Raw genomic sequence first — 24,116 nt, 5'->3', positions numbered from 1 at the left:
AATATATTATTGCTTAAAATATAAGCAGGCAAGACAAATAAACCTCATCGCTTTTCCCATCCATCCCTACCCCCTGGAGTCCGAAAGCTAATACTGAGTGAAAATTGCAGGGTTGGTTCCATCTCTTCTGTGCTCTGCAAAGGAAGATCATAATCGATTGTATTCTTAAACTTGCTTTTATAATGAGTCACTCTGTCTTACAGCAGGTTATTGTATTTTCTGTGAGGGAGAAGACTCAAATTCCTTTGGGGGCTGTTTTAAATTAGTAAGGAATAAAATGAAATATAAATATTTAAAATTTCCAAAGAATAGTAACAAGCTATGTCCTAAGCTTATGAAAATGCTTTGTTAGGCCTTGCCTGGGTGTTTCTGTGATGGAGAAGATGACAGCTTAGTTTTATGGTGTTCTTCACAGGGGTGGAATGTGCGCTGGATTTGTTATCGAATAATAGGACTTGGTGGAGTATCTTTGCATATGCAGGATTCTTAGCTTTCAAAAGCAATCCCTGGACCATGCCTGGGATAGTACAGACAGCCAAGTGACCTTCCATCTCTTTCCATTTTCTTAGCTTTATATGGGTGCTCCAGGTTACTGCTTAGGATGAAGAGTTCTGATTGCTCCCCCTCTCAGGCTCCAACTCCTCCACTCTCTTAGTCTTTCCTTTTGCTTTATTTTCAATTTATTAATTCACTTGTTTATTGGTCTAGATGGAGACTTTTGAAATCAGGAAGACCTGATTTCAGATCCTGTTTGAGACTGGCCAAACACCAGTCATTTAATCTCTCCAAGCCTCTGTTTTCTCATCCTAAAATAGGGATAATAGCATCTAATTCACTCAGGTGTTTATAGAAATCAAATAACATAATGTCATATAAAGCATTAGATCAAATGAGCTATTATGGAGATAGTTCATTTCCCCCTAGTAATCTATAACTCTGGTACTATAGAATTTATAATCATAAGCAGATGCCTTAGTCACACAGCTAGAGAAAACTCGAACCCAGCTCTTCCTGGACCAAATCTAACCTTCTACCACTATGCCATATTGACTGGCTAGAAAAAACAAGAGACAAGATGGTATAGTTAAGATAGAATTCTGGATTTGGAAGCAAGACCTGGATTCGAATCACAGTTCTCTCATTATCTGTGTGACTCTGGGCAAGTTATTTCTCACCTCAGTTTACTCCTCAATAAAATGAGAAGAGTTGGATTAAATAATCTCCAAGGTCCTTTTCTGTTCTAAATCTATTTCTGAGCTGCTAATATTGTTCCTATGAGAACAGAGTCAATATTAATGTAGGAAACAAATTTATAACCAGTTCACTTGATAAACTTTACTTACAGCAGAGCAATCTGCAGGAATAGGTTGCCACTGCTATCCACCTGCAACCTAAAAATAATATCTCCATACTATGTGAAAGCAAAAGGGCTGAAAAGATTAGGAGGTTTGATGTGTATTTGAATGGCCTCACAAAAAGATTATAGTCAAATCTAGCTCTTGCCGGTACCAAAAAAAACATTGTATCAGCTTATAGGGTCAGTAGCAAGTTATATTAAACCGATATGGTTGAAAGGACTGGATCATTTATTTTGAAATTTCTTTCTCTGAACTATAAAATAGTATATAGGCAGGGATGTGCTGGAAATTTTCATTGTAATCATTTACACCTCAGAAATTAGTAATTACTACAAATCTGGATGAAATTTATTTTGTTAATTTCTAGGCTAAAGAAAGTGTAATGATACAAATTAAACTTCTTAAAGTATATCACATGTACATTCCCCCCCCCCCACCTCCCCAAGAAGGCTAACTCTTAACAATTATCAGCACACTCATAGTCTGAGGAGCCCTTCACAGGATATACCTACATTTACCATATGTAACCCAGGGAGTGAGCTGATAAGCTCTCTCTAAATCACATTATATTTTAAATTCTTTTGGTAAAGTCACAGATTCACACAATCTGAGTTGTAAAGAGTCTCAATAGCTATCTAATTTTACTCATTTTAATTAAGAAAAGAAATCCCTGTTCCATACTTCCAGCAAATTTTGCTTATAGACCTCCAGTGAAGATGACCCCAACCTCCCAAAAGAATCCCTTCCACTTTTGGAGAGCTCTAATTATTTGAAGAGCTCTATATGAGCTGGCCTCAAATCCTAGAAGACTTGAGTTTAAGCCTGCTTCTAATACATATTGGCTCTGTGACCCTAGGCAAACCAACCTCTCAATTCCCTAGACATTTCTGTGAGACACTAAATTGCAGAGAAGATGCTGACCTGCATTGATGGACAAAGTTTCCTCACCTGGCAGTTCCCTACACCCATAAAATCACAGGTCCTGTCCCTATCTCTGTTCATCAATCCTAGTTTTCAGGCCTTTGCTTTTTAGTTCTGCTCTCTTGGATCAGAAAGAAAATTTTGAATTCTCTTTCTTGATGACTGAACTTTAAATACTTCAAAACAACTAATTATGGGTCCCCTGAATCTACTCTTTAAATCTCCAGGTCCTTCAGGGAAAATTAAATGAGTTATTATGGAAATAGGAGGGAGTCTTCTGTCTAAGTTAACCCACTTTGGATGTCCTCTAGCCTATGGGTGCCTCTTATTCTGTGGCACCTTGAGCTAAACTCAACATTCCAAATGAGCTCCAACCAAGACATAGTATAAGTTGAACTACTAAAACAGCTAAAACAGCTTTAGACTCTAAAGTTTAGAGTCTAAAGTTGCTAGCTGACTAATTGCGCTTAAGGACCACTAAAATCCCCAGATCTTTTTCATGTTGGTGATACAAGAGTCCAAGGTCTGTCAGGACCTGCCAAGCTAGGATGGTCTTTAAAAACAGGATTGGTGACAGGTTGTATTTTAGCTGTCCAACGATCAGCCTCGTTAATAAATTCAGAGGCTTCTTAGCAGAAGACTGGCCAGACACCAGATGAAGATTTTTGAAGGGAGTGACTGGAGAAGGACCAGAGCCATAATTTTAAATATTTTTTTAAATCCTAATTTATACAACAAAGATTCACAAAGATTTTCAAACAACCTTCTGAGGCAAGCTGTATGAATATAATTATCCCCATTGTATAGATGAAGAAAGTAAACTGTGTGAGGATTGACTTACACTTATTTGTGTAGTAAGTGTGTCTTCAGACTCCCAAGATTACTCTACTCTACTCTTCTCTACTGTGATACTATCCCTCTCAAGGCTTGAGGCTAAATGATGGACAAAATCCACAAATCTTTTTAAATATTGGAAGTATTTTAAATTCATTTGGGGAACTTAAACATTTAGGAACTCTGTAGAATACTTTTGTAACCAGGCACATTCTAATTCATCTTTTTTGCAAGTTTAAACTTCCATATATTCTGTTTTATTGTGGAACATATGACAACAATAAGTCATTGTGTCTTCCTCTGCCTTTAAGGAAGCAATGTGCTAGAGTGGAATGAGTTGCAGTCAGGAAGATCTGGATTGGAATCCTGCCACTACTGTAGAAACCTCCCTGAAACTCAGTTTCTTCACCTGTAAAATGTAAATTATAATACAGTTTATATAATAGCAATAACACTGTAAAAACAATTTTGAAAGACATAAGAACTCTGAATCATCTGATGATCAACCATGATTTCAAAGAAATAGTGATAAATTTTATTGCCTGTCTTCTGACAGAGAGATGATGGATTCAGGATGCAGAATGAGAGAAAAATATAGATAAACTGATTGATCAGTTGATCAATCAATAGATTTTTTTGTACATGCCCAAGTTAGGAATCTTTTATTTGAATATGCATATCTGCTAACAAAGATTTTGTTTTCATTTTTTCTAGTGCTGGTAAGAGGGAGGTTGAAGAGAGAACAAGATTTCTGTTAAATTTTTAAACATTAAACTTTAAAAAAAGAAATTCTTAAAATATTTATATAAATGAGAGAAATGCACAAAATGAGATAAAGTGCACAAACATAGCAAACCTTGAAGCACTGTGTAAATGCTATCCACTATTATCTTGTCTCATTTGTCAAAGCTGCCCTTTGACTGACTTACTATATAGTAAATCTGTCTTGTTTCTGGAAATAGAATAATATCTAGTCACCAGACAGTGGCTAAACCTATTGAGAGAAATCCATGAATATGGCTGAGCTGCACCTGCCATATGAGTGATACATATGATAGGGCAGAATGTTCTTTCTCTTCCTAGTCCTTATTGGAATTGTCTTGTCAACATGCATCAAGATCCTGAACTGGCACCTGTTTCTCATGTTTAATAATGGAATGCCCCTTTCCCTTTGGAGACCTCACTCTCTTACTGTATTCTACAGTTTTATTACTCAAAAATTGTGAACAAATCAAATTTTTGCAAATTAAGTCATCCTTTATATGAGTGCTAGGAAAACCATTTAAGGGCCTTTTATAAAGTAAAGCCATTTTGCCTTGTCTTGTGAGAAGTGAAGTAGAATTATGAATAGAGAGCTACTCTTGGAATGGGAAGACAGGTTCATGCCTTGCCGCTGATGTGTATGTGGTAGCTGTGTGGTATATCACTTAACCTCTCAGTACTCTAAGTCAAGGCTTCCTAAACTTTTTCCACTCATGACCCATTTTCTCCGGGTCTGATTTTTACATGACTCCGGGTATATAGGGATAAAGAGGTATACAAACCACACATTTACTGATAATAAATCATAATTTCCCAACCCCCACATTCAGTTACAAGATCCCATGTGGAATTATGCCCCACAGTTTAAGAAGCTGGGCTGTACGGCTCCTTAAAGCTATAAATGACAAATGAGTTGTAGTTCTCAATAGAACTGTCTCAACTGACCACTGTCAGAGTTGGTCACTATTGGTTTTGCTTCAGTGTTTCTTTATTAACTAGGTCAAGGATGAATAAATTCTAAAAGGCTTCTGATACAAAAATAAAATGCCTCATTGGATTTTGTTTTAATTAAAGTCAAAACTTTCATTAAAAAAGAAGCTATAGACTGTTTTCTGCACAGATATAAATATTCCAAAAAGAGATTAGTTTATGAATGTATGGAATTCAAGGGTGGGGAGAAAAGGGACAATTTGCCTTTTTTCTTTCTGTTCCATGCATATGTTTTATACCAAAGCCAGTCATTTCTAAGAAGAGCTTACCTTGAAAAAGGAAGATTGTTTACATTGTCCCAAAATCATACTTTCTCATCTTTCATTATTCATAGTTACTGCCCCAAAGACGTGCACAACAAGGAGAATCTTTTCAACAGTCTGAACTATGATGTTGTGGCCAAGAAAAGAAAGAAGGACCTGATGAACAGCAAAACCAAAATTCAGTGTAAGGCATTATTTTTGGACTTGGGAAATGGGTGTTAAAAGTTAGGAAAAGGTTTTGGGAACTCATCACAAAGAGAGCATAATAGCCCTCTCCATATTTATTAATGAGTAATTTACTAACACAATGATATCTCCATTGCGAGTGTTTCCCCCCAACTCCAGAAAATTATTTTTAATTTACTTATCTTTATACATTTCCTGGTATGGCTAGATGGCACAGAGGATAGAGCACTAGGCCTGGAGTCAAATGTGGCCTTAGACACTTACTAGTTTTTGTGACCCTGGGCAAGTCATTTAACCCTGTTTGCCTCCAGTTTCTCTTCTGTAAAATGAGCTAGAGAAGGAAATGACAAAACCACTGCAATACTTTGCCCACTATTAATGGGGTCACAAAGACTCAGACATACCCGAAATGACTGCAATATACATTTTCCCCCACTCTTCTTCCCCTAAAAGAATGTAAGTTTCTTGTGGGCAGAGACTACTTTGTTATTTACTTTTGTATGTGGGACACCATGCAAAGTGCTTGGAACATAGCTGGCACTTAATATTTGCTTATTAAAATGAATTTAATTGCACTTTTATATTTATTTGGATGCTGTTAAAAGATCGTTTCTGCCTTCGTATTCAGGCTTAACCTAAGTGAGGAACCTGATCTGTAGGCCCATTTTTGTTAGTCATTTCTATCAGCATTCCTGCTCCTTGTGTTTTTTTTTCCTTTTTTTTTTTTTTTTTTTGTCCTCCATTTTTTGTCCTCCATGTCATTTGTATTTGGCAGAACTCAAATCACTTTTTTCTAGGGAACATTCAATAAAGACCATTCCATTGTTTTTGTTTTGAGATATAGTTCGAAAAGTTTTGAAAAAATATATTCTCTTCTATTTGTTTCTTGTGAAATTGCTATTTACATTCCTAGATGTTATATATAAATACTAGAAAGGGTTTTGTGTCTCTGATCCTAAACAAAAAATATAAAACCTCTAGTTTAATCTGTACTGTGAGGTTTTGAACTTCATAGTCTCATCTGTTTTATATCTTCTTCCTTGTGGCCTTGGAAAAGCTTCACATTTGGCATTTAATACAAACACCCTACCTAGTATAAGAGGTGTTTCGTTTTGTTTTTAATTCAATAACAATCCTACTCTTTAGTATACTAAAGCTGGCTATCAGCCATACTTGGTGCCTGTGACCCAAGTAAATTGAAATTTTTCACTGTATTTATACATTGTAGAGAGTAAACATTTACATAATCGTGGACTGAGTCATGTCACTGCTTAGATTCCTGGCTTTTCTTTCAAAACTTTTGTTAAACCTGGGAACAGATGCAAAAGAAATACACCTAAGATGTTGGACAATTCGATTATTAATGATGTGTCCCTTTTTCAGATTTCCACCAGGAAAAATGGATCTATGTTCACAAAGGAAGCACTAAGGAAGTAAGTGTCCCTTGACAGATCTGATTAAATCTGCTTAGTTAACTTGGTAGAATTGGACAATTGGCTTTTTCCCTTCTAAGAGCTGAGTAAAAACAGAATGGGCTGCTCTGGGAGGGTGTAGGTCTCCCCTTTATAACTATCTTCAGGAAGAGGTTGGATGGCCACTTGCTAGGTGGATTGTAGTTGGGATCCTTTTTAGGATATAGGCTGGACTAGATAGTTGGCTGAATGTACTTCTTCTAATTCAAATTCAGTGATTTGGGGTTGATAGAAAAGAAAGCAAATTACAGCTCTTTCAGATTACATTCTGGTAAATGAATATCCATCTTTCATAGGACAATCCAGCTAATATTTGAAGGTGGCTAGCTGTCACACCTCTTAGCTGTAGATCTCTTCCAGAGACACAGGAGCAGGGTGGTCCACAGGCTAGTTGAAGATCAATCAGAACTTGATTCTGAGTGGATTGCTGTGTCAGCCTAACCAAAGTAAGCTCTGGTAAGCTCTGCCTAACCAAAAAATGACTCCAGTCTCCTCTCTCACTCTTAGCGCCATGGATATTGCACCTTGGGGGAAGCTTTCAACCGGCTTGACTTCTCAACTGCTATTCTGGATTCCAGAAGGTTCAACTACGTTGTACGGGTAGGCATCCAGGGACTAAAGGCCCATTGACTTGTTGAGGTTCAGTCACTTTTCAGACATGTCTGATTCTTTATGACCTATTCTGGGATTTTTCTTGGCCAAGATGCTTGAGTGGTTTGCCTTCTCCTTTTCCAACTCAATTTTACAGATGGAAAAACTGAAACAAACAAGGTTAAATAATATACCTGGGGTCACACAGCTTGTAAGTGTCTGAAGACAGATTTGAACTCAGAAAGAAGAATCTTCTTAACTATTGGCCTAGTTTTTTAACTACTATGCCAGCTTTCCCAACCTATTAGTGTTAAAATGTTCTAACTGGCTGTGAATGTGTATGGCATATAAACCAATATCATAAATGTTTTTATGTCTCTCTGATAGAACGTTGCTTAAGTCAGACCCAGAAGGCTAGGGCTAACACAAAACTTACCTAGGCTACTCTTTTTGATGAGAGGTAAAATATTTTTTTCCTTGCTAAATCTGTCACATGGATAAATAGAAAATATAAATCAGGTAGCTCAAAACTCATATCATCAGGTCATAAGTCAAAGCACTTAGAAAATGGGGAGAGGCAAAGATCTCTATAGCACAAATAAATCAATCACCCCAAAGATAGTGTTTCAGCAAAGTTTACAGGCTAGTCTTAGAATCAGAGACCTGAGTTCAAATCTCTCCTTAAAAACTTTCTAGCTAAGCGAGCTGGTCAAAGTCACTTAATTCCTCTCATCTCAGCATTTCCTAATCTCTCAAATGGGAGATAAATGGAGCATCTACTTGATTGTGAGATTCCCCTTTGCAAATCTTAAAGCGCTGTGTAAATGGAAATTAGTATTTTTCCAGAGTTATGCAATAATATTAAATAACACTTTTTAAATTTAATTTCCCTACTACCACTATTAGAATGTAGTCAATGATGAGCTAGGTGACAAAATGGCTAGATAATTAAACTTACTTTCAAGAACACAGTGACTGAAAACACACAGCTTGGTATAAAGTGTGAAGACTGTAGTCTAGTCACATTTCTTCCATTAACTATATGACATTAGACAGGTCATTTGACATCCCTGAGTCCCAGTTTCCTCAGTTGAAAAATGAGAAAGCTGATCTAGATATCCTTCAGGTCTCTCCCAAGTCCAATGTTCTATGAAGCTAAGCTAACAGAAGAGTCAAGGATAACCAAGTTAAAACCTTTTACACCTCAGGGACTTTCTCTGCCCTCGCTTTAGTTAGTCCCTTTTCACTCTGCATTCTCAGCCGGTCTACATACATTCTTGGCTGTGGCAGAAGAATTATATCAGAGTCCAAATCATATGAGTGTTTCTTCACTGCTTCCTCCATCCATGTGATACTGTATCCAATACCAAGTTTACTTAACGCTGCAACTACCTGTTTTCATCTGCTGCTTTCCATTTCAAACTCCCATTAGCAATAATACAGAATACAGGAACTCATTTGCCCAAAGTGAAGTGAATGATAAGTGGAAGAAAGCAAGAACATTTCACTGAGCAGTGTCCAAGTTAGATTGTTTTCTGTTGGTGGCATTTTATGTTTTTTGTTTGGGTCTTCCCCTTCCCCTCCCCCCCAATTCTTTTGCATTTTTGTCAGTGATTCAAACTGGGAAGCTGCAGCTGTTTGGGTTTTAGGTTCTGGGAGGATTTTTTGGCCAGCTCATCATGCCTCTTAGGGCAAGCTCATTGAGTCAAATGATTCCAAACAGCCAGCCAAAGAGATGACATTCGAGAGTTCACTCTCCTGTTGGATCCTGTTGGATCACTCACCTGTTGTCTAAACAGATGCAAGCCAGGCCTCCTGCACAAATCTGATCAAACCTGGCTTTCCACTGTAAGTACGGGCTCTTTACTAAGGCCTCATAGTTTGGCCGAATAATTCTCTCTCTTTGACTCACTGAGACATCATTCTCCCAATACAAGTGATTAACACAAGACATGCTTTTGGGGAAATAATTCTCTGTATGAGTCATCAAGTTGTTGTTGTTTTCTAAGTACAGGTGATTAACACAAGGCACCTTCTCAAACCCAGATAGTTGCAAAACTGAACATGAATGACGTAGGTCCAGTCACAGGACATTGAGGGAGGTGTGGCCACAATACTCCGGGTACTCTGGTGTCTAACCTAGAAGACTGGTTTGGATCATTTTGATGTTCTAATGTCCCTTGTGGTTTAGGGAGTGATAGTAATTCCTTTCTGGTTATTATATGAGGACATCCAATCACAAAAAAAGCCTTCTCTATAATATTGGAAGTTTGGCTGTCAAAGAATCAAACAGAAGAAACTCACATTCTACTGAGGGAGGTGTAACATTACACAGATAAATCTGGGTATGATTTGAAGGAGAGAAGCTTTGAGTGGATGGGTAGCATATGAATTAAGACTTAAAGGAAGCTAAAGATCCTAACAGAAGAGGCTATGCCTTCCTGGGCATGGGTGAGATATGGGACATGCACTTTTCCCTAAGTCCTCAGTCCTTTCAAATGAAGTTACCGTAAAGACACTAACAAACTATTAGTGACTTTAGATGCACTCACTAGCATGAAAAAAAAATTTCATTCCCTCCAGAATTCAATAAAAGGAGTGTTTGATTTTTTTACTCCAGTCAAAGAAGTTTGTAAAACCAGTGGCAATCTGGGTGCAATATGCCAGGTTATCTGCCCTCAAATATTTTTAAGATTAAAAAGGAAAAATTGCCTTGTTCTCACAAAGGTGTTTTCTTTCAGGGATGTTGAAAGAATATTATTATTTGGAAAAGATTTTTTTTCTTCTGCCTAAAAGTCCCTCAGTAACTTTGGGAATAAATTCTTATTTGATTATGACCCTTAAAACACTTTCACAATAAGAGGCACTCTTTTGTTTCTGTTTTGAGGGTTTTTTTTTCCCTTTGGGGAATTAAAAGCATTTTACAGATGGCCTCTTTTTAATCATCAAACTAATCCTATATTTGTGACAGTTAAATTTCTTGAAGTCAGCTTTCCCCCCAGACTTCCTAATTTTTTAAGGCTAACTAGTTAAGTCACTAGTGTGACCTTGGCAAGTCACTTAATCCTGTTCCTCACCTGTAAAATGAGCTGGAGAAGGAAATGAGAAACCACTCCAGTATTTGTCAAGGAAATCCCAAATAGGGTCACAAGAGTTAGATTCAGCTCAACATATGACCAACCTTAACACATTAGCCAATAGATGGTGCCACAGCAGTCTACAGTCAGGAAGACCTGAGTTCAAATGTGAACTCAAACACAAGTTATGTGTAATTGCTATTTACCTCAGTTTCCTCATCTAGTGATAATAGTAGCAGCTCCCCTGTCATTGTGAGGATCAAATGAGATATTTGTAAGTCACTTAGCAGAGTGCCTCTAGTATAGTAAGTGGTATGTAAATGCTTATTCCCCTTCCCCACCACAGGCTGTTACTAGGATTGTTTGTCCTTCATTCTCCAAGAGCATCAGGGAGGTAACACTATGCAAGTAAAGTGGATGGAAGGTCTGTGCCAAGTCACTAGCCATCAGTCTTTTCTCAGGAGCCATCTGGGTCCAGTGGCAAGATATAGATCAGGATGACTAGAGATTGCTCTAAAAGCAATGGAAGTATAGCATAGTAGAAAGAGCACTAGAGTTGGAATTGGGTTCAAATCCTGCCTCAGAGGCTTATGCTTGTAATTCTAAAAAGGTCAATGTCTCAGAGCCTCAGTTTCTTTATTTGTAATATTTTACTAACCATCTATAAAGATAGGTTGCTTTTTTAAACATTTAAGACTAAAGAACTGTGAGATTTTTATTATTCCTAGAGTATCACTATCAGTTTTCTGAGATAAGGATGCTGAAATACACTAAATCAGGCCATGGAGAGGCTAATTGGAGGTGTGAACAGGCTGAAGTATATCACACAGGAAAACTCCATGGCAGGAGGACAATCAAGAATGTCATCAGAGAAATGTATGACTGGGAAAAAATGATGGAGCCAGTTAGTGATTCTTTTGTTAGAGGGCATGGTTCAAATCCCTCATGTGACACTGAGTGCCTGTATGATCTTTGGCAAGACACTCAACCTTCTAGTTCTCAGTGGTTTATTTGTTAAATGAGGGTATTAGTAAATACATGTGGCCTCTGAAGTCCCTTGTCACTATAGGATCCAGGATTTTCTGGCAACTAACAGACATCTTACAAAGAGTGAATACCTGACTAGATCCTCAGTATGTGGGATGGACTCTTGTTATGAATAGGGCCAGATAGTTGTTCAACTAGATAGACAAGGAGGAATGGGTTGAGATCTTCATCACTGGAAGGAACAGTTGCATCATAGATCCCATATCTCTTAGAGTATTGGAGACTGAATATGTTGCCCTGCCAGTTACCTTAATCTAATCCATCAATTTTTAATCCTTTAAAATTTTCTAGTACAGTTAATCCTTAGTTCTAAACTAAACAATTATAAGTCCCTATTATAAAAGTCTAACCAACTCTTAAATTCATTTAAAAGAGAAAAGTTTGTGCCTCTAAACATAATTTAAAAAAAAATCTGTTTCCATTCCAAAAACTTATTTAGAAAGCATGATAAATTTTGTAGCTTTTAAATTTATCCTTTTTTTTTTTTTCGCAAAATCCATTTTGTAACAAAGGTGTCCCATAGAAAAAGCACATAAAAAGGAAAGTATTTCAGAATCACAGACTATATTTAGTATGTATGTGATTATCTGTATATTGTCTCACCCATTAGAATGGGAAATCCTAGAGGGTAAGGACCATATTTTGGCTTTTTTTTGTTTCCTTAGTACTTAGTACAGTGCTTGGCAGACAGTATGCATGTAATAAAGGTTTGACTGATTTGACTGAGATGGAGACCTTAGTTACCATATTAGTCTAATCTGTCCAAATCCTTCATCGTTAACCCTTGTGATTTTAGACAAGCCATTTAACCTCATGGGCTTCATCAAGCTCATGGACAAAATGAGAAGCATGGAATAAATGGCCTCAGATCTTCCAGAAGGAGAATAAGAAACCCTTTAATATCCATAGAGACAAGGTGGTCATCTGGTAGTGCCTTTAAGACTTAAGAATATTTTGCAAACCTTCAAAAGATCATTTCATTGTGTTTAAGAAAGATTGTCAAGAGCTTGACCCCAGCATTATTTGGCCTCTGAATATGCTCACATTTTTAAAAATTCTTTAAAAATGAATGGTCTTTAACCATGAATTTCCCAGATCATTTCAAAACTATTTAGAACTCTAAGAAAAATCAGAAGACAGTCTACTCATTGGTCTAACAGTCTGAAAAGATCTGGCTTGTACTATGATCTGAAGGTCAACATATTTGTGTTCTGCCATTCAAGAAATGGAGAAGAAAATTTAAAGGCTAGGATCCTTCCTTGAGTTGGAATGTTGTTGCCATTAGGAGTAGTTCCCTGAGAGATCCCAGCTGTCATAAGGGAACAAAGGAGTCACATTATCTCAAAGGTAACTATGATTGCACTGCCTTCCTCATAGGGTTGCTGTGAACAGCAAAAGAGATTAATATTCATAAAGAGCTTTGTAATCCACAGTTAGCTGTCCATAAATATCAGTGAATCAGCAAGCATTTATTAAACATCTATTATGTGCCAGACACTGTGGTAAGCACTGGGAATAGAAAGAAGGGCAAAAGAGATGGTCTCTGTTCTGAAGAAGCTCATATTCTAAGGGGGAAGAAAACATGCAAACAAGATAGCAGTCATCATTTATTAATCATTTACTATGTGCCAGGCATTATACTAAGTGCTTGGGATGCAAAAAGAGGCAAAAGACAGTACCTGCCCTCGGAGAGTTTACAAGCAATATTCAACCAAGAGATAGAATTAAAGCGAAGGTACTATTCTTAAGGAGGATCAGGAAAGGTTTCTTGCAGAAAATGGTATTTTATCTGGGAATTAATAGAGGCCAGAAAATCCAGGAAGCAGATATAAAGAGGCAAAACATTCCAGGAAGAAGGATGGTCAGAGAAAATACCAAAAATCTATATTTGAGTTGGAGTGGTCAGGAGATCAATGTCAATGTATTGAAGAGTATGTAGAGGGGAGTAAGATGTAGATGAGTGGGAAGGCTCCAGGTTATAAAGTACCTGAAAAGTCAAACACAGGATTTTATATTTGATCCTGAACAATAAACACTGGGGTTTATTATTTCTAATCAGACTTATGCTTTAGGAAGAGTAGTTTGATAGCTGTAGTTAAATCATACTATTCTGTTCTAGCTGAGACTTCTGATAACTAATTGCTCTGTGAATAATAATCAGTCACATTTATGTGGAGCCTTTAATTAGAGAGGGGGTAGGGGGGAAGAGAAGGAATTATAAAATACTTTTCTCCTAGCCCAGAGTTAAGCAGCACAAGTATTATTTTGCAAAAGAGGGAGATAAGGCTGTGAAAGCTTAAGTGACTAGTTCATCCTCCTCCCCAAACCAGTCAGTATCTGAGGTAGGATTTGAATCCAAGTCTCATGACTGCTTATTCTGTACCTGCTATTTGGAAGGCATGGGACTAGAAGGGGATACAAAGATGGGGAGCAGAGTTGGGGAAGAAAATAAGAGAGATATTTCAGTGGCCAGTATGTAGCAAGGATAAACAGGAATTCCTGTTAAGAAGGAAGGGATTCCAATGAACTATAACAGTCAGAGAAATCTTCACAGAGGTGAGGCTCACTGAGCTAGTTCTTTGAAAAAGAGTAGGATTCAACAAAAGGAAGAAATGGAAGAGCAGTCCAAGGCAGGGGAACCACCTGTGCAAACATAAAAAGGCAGAAATGTACAGGGTGTATTCAGGAATGACAAACCAGGATGGGGTCTGACTCAAGGGAGTGTACCAGAGTACTGTGATAGAAGATCAGACCTTATGAAGAGGGTTGAATGCCAAGCCAATTAATTGAACTTTATCCTGCAAACAATGAGGAGTTATAGGACTTTTTTGAGCAAGGGAGTGATCAGATGTAAGCAATAATGTAGGAGAAAAACAGATTTGGCAGAGATCTATCTGCAGGGTTGACTGTTGGCCCCTTATGATACTGAAGTCTAGAGTTGTTCTTTTTTTTGTTGTTGGTTCCCATGACTTACCTGTTAAGGAAAGGGAAATACTTGTCTCAATTTTACTTCAAAGCCCTGTTATTTCTTTACTGTGGGTCCTTCTTCTACTGAAACAAATCCCAGCCCCTTCATGCTTTAATGGATGGTTTCAGAAATTATCATGGCCAAGAAAAAAAAAAAATTGCCTGGTGGCCATCCCTATGATAAACCTCTCTGAGTTTAGCTGGGCTGGTCCTTGGACACCAGACCCAGAACCTTTTGCCAGGCCTGAACTTGAAGTCTTTCCAGAGTGAAAAAAACTGCCAAAGCTTGTGTTTCTCTGGCAAAGTCTTTGAGCACCCAGTGTCACTTCCATGCCCTGGAAGGCATTAGAGGAGGGCTTCCGGGGAGGAACAGGAAATAATGCAAGGATCCTGGAATGTACACACCCCAACGGCAGACTTTACAGGCTTGTGGGGTCTGGGTTTTTTGACCCAAATTACCACCCTGCCCCACCCATTGTTCCCTGTGGAACAAGAATGAGGCTACTGTTTTACAGCTGCGTCCACAACCATCCAAGTTATTATCGGAGGCCTTTGCACCAGCCATGGCCAAAGATACTGATGGATCAAGTCAGACAAGTAGGGAAGCTTGTCCGTATCCTGCCAGTACCCTGAAGCTGAGCTTTCTGGAGCTATAACCACTGAATATTCTTGAGGTATTTTTTTTCCTAAATTGCCACCCTAGTATTCTTTCCCCCCCGCCTAATTCTTCCAACAAGTTGCTGCATTCCTCTTCCTAAGAATGCATTTCTCAAAACAAATGTTTTAGCTTAAATTGACCAGTGGTTTGGCAAATGAATTGCTGAAATATGGTCCTATGATCCAAAATTTAAACCCGATGCCTTCAATTAAAGCCACTCACAGGCCAAATTTTTGGTAGGTAATGGTGGCCAACGGTACATTTTGCCACCCTGAGGCAGGTACTTACCCTACAATGACTTTGAATGAGTTGGGCATTTTTCCCAATGTAGTAGCCTATCTGCCTGACACTGGGTGCTCAAAGACTTTGCCAGAGAAACACAAGCTTTGGCAGTTTCTTTCACTCTGGAAAGACAATAATTCACTATAGTCCTATAGTTTTCAGTCCTTTTCTATTTGGGGGGTAGGGGAAGGGGGAAAGAGTCATGGCTAAGTAACTTGCCCAGGATCACACAGTAAGTGTCAAATTTCTGAAGGCAGATTAAAACTCAGATCCTACTGATTTCAGAGTAGGTTCTCTACCCCACTGCAGATAGTGATAGTAATAGATAGTGAGCTGCCTCTCATGCCTCTTCTGTTGTGTATGGGAAGAATATATCCAAGAAGCCCTTCTTCTCCACTGCAAATAGGTGCAGCCTTTTTCTTAGGAACTCACATAGTATTTTTTTAAAGCACCTCTTGTTATTTTGTATTTCTGTGTCATATTCCACACTAGAGTAGAAGCTTCAGAAGGGCAGGAACTTTGTCTCATCTAAATTTTGTATCTCTCCCAGTACCCAGAACAATGTTCTACAAGGAAGGTGCTTCATAACTGTTGAATGGAATTGAAACCAAGTGAATGAAATTATAGAGGGCCTTGAAAACCAATCGGAGGAATGAGATTTTCAGTATTTGATCAAAGACAACCATTTTTTAGGCTATTATGTGGAAGGATGGAAATATGTTCTCGTCTGTAGCAACATGCAAGATGAATCAAAGGGGGTAGGGTTAACTTTGGCTATGTTGAAAGTACAATTCTTCTAGTTTTGACTATTCTTTAAAAAAAAAAAAAAAGGAAGAAAAAGTTAAAGGGATATTTTACTTGCAAATAATATTTACCCAATCTTGACATGCCCTAAGATTATTAATGTGGTTGAAAGTGATTCTCATCCAACCTGTCAGTGTTCGGGCTCAAAATCAGCTCAGAACTTTCCATGGTTTTAATTTGTGTCATCCATTAAGTAAATAAGGGTTTTGAAAGAACAGAGTCTGATGGAGAGAGAACAAAGCAAAATAAAAGTTGAGGGGAGGGGTATTTTTTAAAAGACAAAAGCTTCTTAAGGGTGTTGAATACTAGTATTAACAGAAGAAACATTAGTGTGAGAAATTACATACAAGTGAAGCTTCTCAAAACTGCGATGATGTCAAGCCTTTGATATCATTATGAAATGTTATACATACATATATAATAGAGACTAAAAAAATCTTATTGTCACTTGAGAGGAATTTATGAATTTATTCTAGTTTTTAAAAATATGTATTAAGTATAAAACATGCTTGGGGAAACTATTTGTAGGGTTACTGTTGGATAAAGAGTACTGGACTTAGACTTGTACACAGACTTTGGTTCAAATGACTATCACTTACTAGGGTATAATTTTAGGAAAGTCACTTCCCATGTGAGCCTCGTTTTTATAATCTGCAAAATGAAGAAATTGAATTAGATGATTTTAAGATTCCTTCTAGTTATATCAGTTTAGCTGAGTGGTACAATGGATAAAGTAGTGGCCTAAAGTCAGGAGTACCTGAGTTTATATCTGACCTCAGTCATTTAGTAGACTTACTAGATCTGTGACCCTGGAAAAGTTAATTAATTTCTCCTGCCTCGGTTTCCTCAACTGTAAAATGAGAATAATAATAATATCTCCCTCCCAGACAATCATATGGGGTAATATATTTGTAATGTATTTAGCAAGGTACTTGACACATAGTAGGTTTTTAATCAATGTTTGTGCCCCCCTCCTTTTTTTAAGATCCTGTGAGATTTTTAATGACTCTTTAAAAGATAGACACACACACACACACACACACACACACACACACACACATTGCTCTAGTCTCTCTAGACTTGGATCTGCTTTTCCTACCTGAATTTGTCATATCTTGAATTACAAATAATTAGATCCCAGTATTGCCATGTAATACCATCAATTGGTATTCATAAATTGATAGAATAATGGCTATAGGGGTCTGTTAACCAAATTCTTTTAAAAAGGATTTTCCATGGGGAGCATCACCTCACAGAAAGAGCACCTTCTTGTGAGTAAGAAAACCTAAGCTTGAATCCCAGTTCTATCACTTACTGGCTGTGACTTTATACCATTTTCTTATTGCCCTTGAACCTCTTTCTTCATTTATAAAATGAAAGAGTTGGACTCTTGTTTCTTTTAATACATCCTTCCAGATCTAATATTCCACCACAAGAAAAGACAAATGATGACATTCTTTTTAGCCTATATATCTAACGGTGGCCACACTAATTCATTTCTAAAAGGACAAGACCTCACTCCTATCCATTAATCCTGGAAACTATTTCAAACCCTAGTGGTCTCTTTGCTGAGATTTGTGACACATCTCCAATGGCAGAGCAGTAGCAACACCCCAGGCTGAAGGGCAGGATGTGGTTTTAGTCTGTGGTAACTATCACTCCTTCATCCTGTTTCTCAGAAGCATTTATCTTACTGAAAAAAAAAAAAATAGTCACTGCTGATTATGATGAATATACAGTAAGGACAGGTGGTAATAGCAGTATAGGATTCAGGAGTTGTGACCATACCTATTTCTCTACTTCCTCACTTTCCCTCATTCCAATTTTTCTTTTTTCCTCTTTCCTATATTCCCTTTCTTTCCCTCTTTCCTCCCTTTCTCCTTCCCTTCCTCTCCTATTTTCTCTCCTTCCTTCTCACTTTTCTTCTTTCTCTTCCTTTATTCCTCACTTTCTCATTCTCCATTTCCCTCCTTACTCCTCACTTCCTCTCAAATCTCTACCTCCTTTCTAATTCCAGTTTTCTAACCCCCTTCCTAGTTTCCTCTCTGTTACATCTCCTTCCCTCTTCAATTTATTCCCCTCCCCTCTTTTTTTACCTCTTCCCTCATTCTTCTTTTATTTCTCTTAAGTTTCTCCCTCCCTCCTTCTCCCCCCATGGGTATCTTAAACATAATAATTATTACAATTTGTTTAGTAAAAAATATTTGTTTAATTTGTTTTTGTCTTCAGAGTAATTGCTCAATCATTACTGGTAAATTCTCCTACCTCCTTAACATGACAAATTCTCTTCTGTTCACCTTTACCCCCTCAAAGATGGGAGGAGGAAGACACATTGTCGCATATTAAATCAGCTTGATAAGCAATTGTTTACCAAATTAACTTTCACCCTATGTATTTAGGCACATCCAGAGCCAGAGTTATACAGACTGTAAAAATGAAAGTTGCATCTCTTTTCAACTGGTCCTCAATAAAATAATCTTACTTGCTTGTGGATGTGCAGGAAAAGTGGAGCTAAACAGCTTTTGCCAGCACATTTCAGGATGGATGTTTCCTGACACTTTTTTTTTCTTAATGTTAAAACCTGCATTAAAGTTCTTCTCTGATGCCTCCTTTTCTTGTGGAAAGGATCCTGAGCCCTTGAAGAACACAAACTCAGGCAGAATCGCCCATGTAGGAAGAACCCAGCGGCTCTAGATCTATGCCATCAAGGGACAGCCTAGTTCAATTCAGAGTGGCTTATTTCCAGAGGGTTAGCCATCAAGTAAAGGCTTGTGGGGTTGTTTTTGGCTATTGTTGCTTCAATGTCGGGGACAAGAATGGTAATAACTGAAATTTATTTAGTGCTTTAAATTTTTCAAAGGAGTTTACATATGTGATCTCATTTGAGACACACAACAAGCATTAGTAGTAGCCTTTTACAGAAGAAGAAACAGATACACATTATTATCAAAGGAAGGGTTTTTATTTTATTTTAATACCAAGCCTCGTACTTTGTTCACTCCATATATCCTGTGGCCTATGCTGGCCAAGTACCAATACTGATGAAATCATACTGCTTTTGAACAATTGCTATCCAAAGCAATCAGAAACAGAAAAATGGTGAATGAGAAATAAAATAAGCTAATTTTATCTCTCATTCACCATTTTTAAAAAGGTATCCACAGTACCTTTCTTTCCTTCCTTCCTATGTGCACAGGTCTGTAAGACTAATGGGGCAGACCAAGCCTCTGCAACTATTGTCCTGTTGTGCCATGAAATCCGATAACCCCAAAGGCTGCTATTCACAGCATATTGTTAATATAAGCTTTCAAACTCTGTTTTTCCTCAAAGCGTCAAGAAATAATTAGCCTTCTTACTATTTTCAGTGTGTAAATCAATCCTGGATAATGAAAGGAAAAAGGCGTGACCCATATTTCTTCCCATCAAATTCCATGTTGATGAGGCCGTGCTGAATTGTCATATCTTTAAGATATGTCATGGCAAGATACTTGGGCAAACAGTTTCCACATCTGTAAAATGAGAAAAGGGTTTGAACCAGCTCAAGTAGCAAGCCAAGTCAACACTAATAGATCGCAGGTCACAGGATTTATCACTGGAAAGGAACCTTAGAGATTATCTGCTTTTTCCAATACTTCAAATGTTGTTTTTCCCACCTCTTAGTTTTCTGATGAGGAAATTAAGGCATAAAAAATGTTCAATATCTTGCCATAAGTTACACAGATTGTAAGCAGCAGAACCAGGATAGAAACCTAGTTCTTTTTTCTTATAGTAATAACAACATTTATACAGCACTTTGCAAAGCCTTTTTAAGTTTGCAAAGCACTTCATATGTATTGTCTCATTTGCTTCGACAAGTGTGAGAGGGAGATAACATTATCCCCATTTTACAGATGAGGGAAACTTTGGTAGCGAGAAGTTCAAAGATTTGTGTGGGATCACCCAGCTAGAAAGCGTCTTGAGATTTTAACTCATCTTGACTTCAAGTCAGCATTTTCTTCTCTCTACTATACCTGGTAGCTTCTCATTCTAAAGAACCTCCATTAGTCTATAATATGCTTGACAATGACAGTATAGGAAAATAGCAACTATACACGACCCAAATCATATTCATTTTTGTTTCCTTCCATTCTGTTCATTCCTTAGAAACTTCATGATTTCACCAGCATGAACACTACCTCTAAGAATGCATCTCATAAACTACACATAAGTTAATTAAAATTCTTCCTGAGTTGTTGTACATTAATGCTCTGCTGCTCTACCCCCAGTGCAAAAAAAGATCATCCGAGAACCAACTTTCTGGTAATGAGTCTGTCCTGAAGAATGGGTTCTCAGATAACAGTAACACAGATCATCACCAAGCTGGGGCTGGAAACCTAACAGACTGGTAGGACTTGCCAGAACTTGAGCTCCCCTGGCATTGCTTTTGAGAATCCAGGGTCACCTCCATGCCATGAGGAAGTGAATCTGGGATGGGACTTTAGTGGGATTTTTTTCAATGGTCCTCTTCAAAACCAAAAAGATCTGATCAGAAGAAGGAAGCATAGGCTATATATACTAAAACATAAGGTCATAGTAAATGGCAAAAGGGATCATTAAATTTTGCTAGAATTTAAACATCCAACTTAAAGATGCTAGCAGACAAATGGTCCTAGTTATGCACTCTTTAGAGAAGAGGAAAATTCTTCCAGGCCATTAAGACTTAACAAGATCATTATCATTTTCTGTAAGGTGATCTGTAAATGATGCCACCTAAAGGTAAGAGAGGCAACTCAAGGGCATTAATTGTTTGCGCAAATAGGTGAAATATTGTTATAGGAGACTATTAGTGCTATAAGAGCCTTGTTCAAAATGAAACAGTAAGCTGATCATGTGATTTGCACTTTAAGCCAAAATTTATCAGTATTCAGTATGTGTGTGTGTATGTATGTGTACACATGTGCTTAAATTTACACATATTTTAGTCTCTATATTAATATCCTTATTTTGTAGGTTGGGAAGCTGAAGTATAGAAAATTACTTTGCATAGGAATGATTAGGATTAAAATACAGAGCTGGTGAATCCTAAAACAGTAGAATTAATTGGGACCTTAAAGGTCATCTAGCTCAAGGTCTCAAACTTTTTTCATTTGTGATCCCTTTTTAACTCAAATTTTTAACATAACCCTGGTTATATAGGAATTTATAAGTATGTAAATCAAACATTTGATGATAATAAATCATAGTTTCACAACTCCATTCAGTTATGCAATCCCATATGAGGTTTAAGAAGCTGGGACCTAATTTAACCCCCTACCTGATATATAAAACCCCCATTTTGTATTACTGACAAGTCTCTGAATATCTCCAACAATAGGGAAATCACTATTCATTCCATTATTGGGAAGCTTTGATAATTATATAGAACCAAAATCTTCCTCCTGTAATTTCTATCTATTAGTGTGTCGTTAAGAAATATTTTTAAAGCAACTACTGTGTGCAAAGTAGCATATTGGGTAAGAGATAAAAAGATAGATACAAAGTCATGTAAAACATGGAGTGAAGAAAATTAACATGGTGAAAAGAGAATTAAATTTGGCATCAGAAGAACCAAGTTTTTCAATTTTGTAAAGAGTAGCTGCTTAATAAACGTTGAGTGAGTGACTAAGTGAGTGACTGAGTGAATGAATGAATATATGAACTATATCACACTATTTCTGTGATCTTGGTTAAATCACTTAAGTTATCTAAGCCTCAAGTGTACTGTCTATAAAATCAGAGGTTGGACTTGATGATCTCTTAAGTCCTTTCTACTCCTAGATCCTAGGGTCCTACCCCAAAGTATGTTATTTTTTGATTTATCAGTCAGCTGCTTTGGCCACCAAATACTTTTTCATTCTATTGTTCCTCCTACCTGAAAGCAAAACTCCTTCCTTGATTGCACAGTCTCCACACCGCATACCCTATAACCACCTTCACCTTGTGACATGAAGTATCTTTAGACAAGATTTAAAATAACTTATTACTATTAGTAATAAGTGGCTGGTGGTTATAATGGACCTTGGATTTGGGATGAGCTTCTCAGAATCCTTCTTGGTGTTAGGGTTTTGGGGTTTTTTTTCACTTAATGATGAGTCATAGTACAAGGCAGCCTGCCCTTCTGAGCAATGATCTAGGTTTTTGTTTTCTTTCATCTTACTTTTTGAGGGTCATATGAGGTACAGGATATTAATAGAACATCAGCCTTCTGGTCCAGGGTGTTGGCCCAGCCAATGAACAGAAGAGTTGATCAGTCACTTTTAACCACTCCAACTCCCCAGTTAACAGTCTCGTGCCTAGGGAAGCTGTGAGCTCTTAGCACACAAGCATGTTTATACATGCTGGCCATTCTTTGTTGCATGCAAAACCTATAACTTTAGGGGTGATCCAGACCAAAGATTCCTAACCTCAAGCCCATGAACTTTTTCTTGAGCACATATATTTATGACTGATTGCTTTCTTTGTAATCGTGTGTATTTTCCTTTATGTGTTTAAATTCATTATTCTGAGAAGAGGTCCACAAGCTTTACAAAATTGCCAGGGCACTAAAAAAGATTTATGAGCTTTTGCTTTAGGTGAATCAGATATTACAAAAATTAACAGGATGGTCTGGTTAAAAGAACAGCAAACAAGGAAATGAAAGATCTGGGTATGAGTGCTGCTTTTGCCAATAATTTGTTGCATGATTTTGGGCAAGTTGTTTAAATTCTTTCAGCCCTTTCTTCCCTTATCTGTAAGAGAAAAAAAAATTACAGGGATTGAATTAAATGATTTCTAAAGTCCATTCTAGTTTTCAAAATTATATAAAAAATTTCTTTCATAAACTTTCCTCCTCTATTTCCAGTAGCAACATTACATTAGCTACCTTGGACTTAGAGAAAGGAAAAATATTCGTTAGTACCTTTTATTCTTCCAATCCCAAATGCAATTATATTCAGATTCCACTGAGAAAGTATACCTACTTTGGTAAGCTCTAAAAAGACTCAATAAAGATTTAAATTAAATAATAACATATAATACACTTGGTTATTTGGGACTAGTTACCCTGAAACCTTGATTCTCCCCCATCATATTCCTCTATTCATATTTTCAACCTTTCAGTGTTCATTGCCAACTCTTTACAAGATTAGGGCTGGGACAAAGAGAAAAGGCAAAATTCAAGTCTGTTTCTTTCACTACTTGGGAGGTGATTATGCAGAATTAAAACATTAGCAGCAGGTCACAGCAAGCTTGTCTTTTTTCAAAAAGCATGAACTTCATAGGGTACAACAAAAGAAGGACAAAGGATAGGGTGGTCCCAACTTAAGCCAAAATTCTTTATTTTTTCAAAGAAGAGCATCTTATTCTTTAGCCTGCTTCCTCTGCTATGGGTTTTTAATTATTCCCATTTATCTTTTATTTTGAGAATCTGCTTTTCACTGTGGCTGGCCAGCCCTGCCTGCCATTTATCTCTTTAGCCGTCAGTGTGGGTCTGTATTGTGTCACATGACTCAAAAGCACAGATTAGAGGGGGTGGAGGGGGGAAAACTTCTGTATTCTAAGCCTGGCAACTTCTATTTTTATCCACAGCTGTTGGAACTGATAGCAAAATCACAGCTCACTTCCCTGAGTGGCATTGCCCAAAAGAACTTCATGAATATTTTGGAAAAAGTTGTGCTGAAAGGTAAACCTCTTTTAACATGTATGTAATATTGTGTACACAGACATGTAATACTGTGTGTATGTATATACGTGTACAGATGTACACATAGATATATAATGTGTATGTGCATGTATGTGCATCTATACATTTATGCATGCATTATCTGTGTATATACATGTGGGTGTTTTGTGCATGTTTATGCATACATATTTTTAGGAGGAGGGTACCAGTGAAGCATTTAAAGATG

At 37.4% G+C, this 24,116-nt stretch overlaps 2 protein-coding genes and 1 long non-coding RNA gene across 3 annotated transcripts in view; 1 reads left to right on the top strand and 2 right to left on the bottom strand.

Annotated features, from left to right (window-relative positions):
- The window catches only part of FBXO32 (F-box protein 32), a 41,989-nt gene that overhangs the window by 5,428 nt on the left and 12,445 nt on the right, over positions 1–24,116 (top strand). Inside the window, exons 2-5 of the mRNA XM_003760359.4 lie at positions 5,200–5,312; positions 6,698–6,747; positions 7,294–7,386; positions 23,797–23,890. Coding sequence (XP_003760407.1) covers positions 5,200–5,312; positions 6,698–6,747; positions 7,294–7,386; positions 23,797–23,890 — 350 coding nt within the window. The remainder of the gene's footprint in view (positions 1–5,199; positions 5,313–6,697; positions 6,748–7,293; positions 7,387–23,796; positions 23,891–24,116) is intronic.
- On the bottom strand, positions 3,352–5,217 carry LOC116420690. The gene is made up of 2 exons (XR_004231094.1): positions 5,135–5,217; positions 3,352–3,522 (listed from the first exon to the last, which is right to left on the bottom strand). It is a non-coding gene; the product is annotated as an uncharacterized LOC116420690 (long non-coding RNA).
- The window catches only part of WDYHV1 (WDYHV motif containing 1), a 119,825-nt gene continuing 118,027 nt past the window's right edge, over positions 22,319–24,116 (bottom strand). The window contains exon 8 of the transcript XR_004231090.1: positions 22,319–22,958. The gene's annotated coding sequence lies outside the window, so the exon portion shown is untranslated. The remainder of the gene's footprint in view (positions 22,959–24,116) is intronic.

The sequence above is a fragment of the Sarcophilus harrisii genome, chromosome 1 (assembly GCF_902635505.1).
Source record: "Sarcophilus harrisii chromosome 1, mSarHar1.11, whole genome shotgun sequence".
Classification (NCBI taxonomy): Eukaryota; Metazoa; Chordata; class Mammalia; order Dasyuromorphia; family Dasyuridae; genus Sarcophilus; species Sarcophilus harrisii.
Note: the sequence above shows the minus strand (reverse complement) of the source record. Positions and strands in the feature narration are given on the sequence as shown.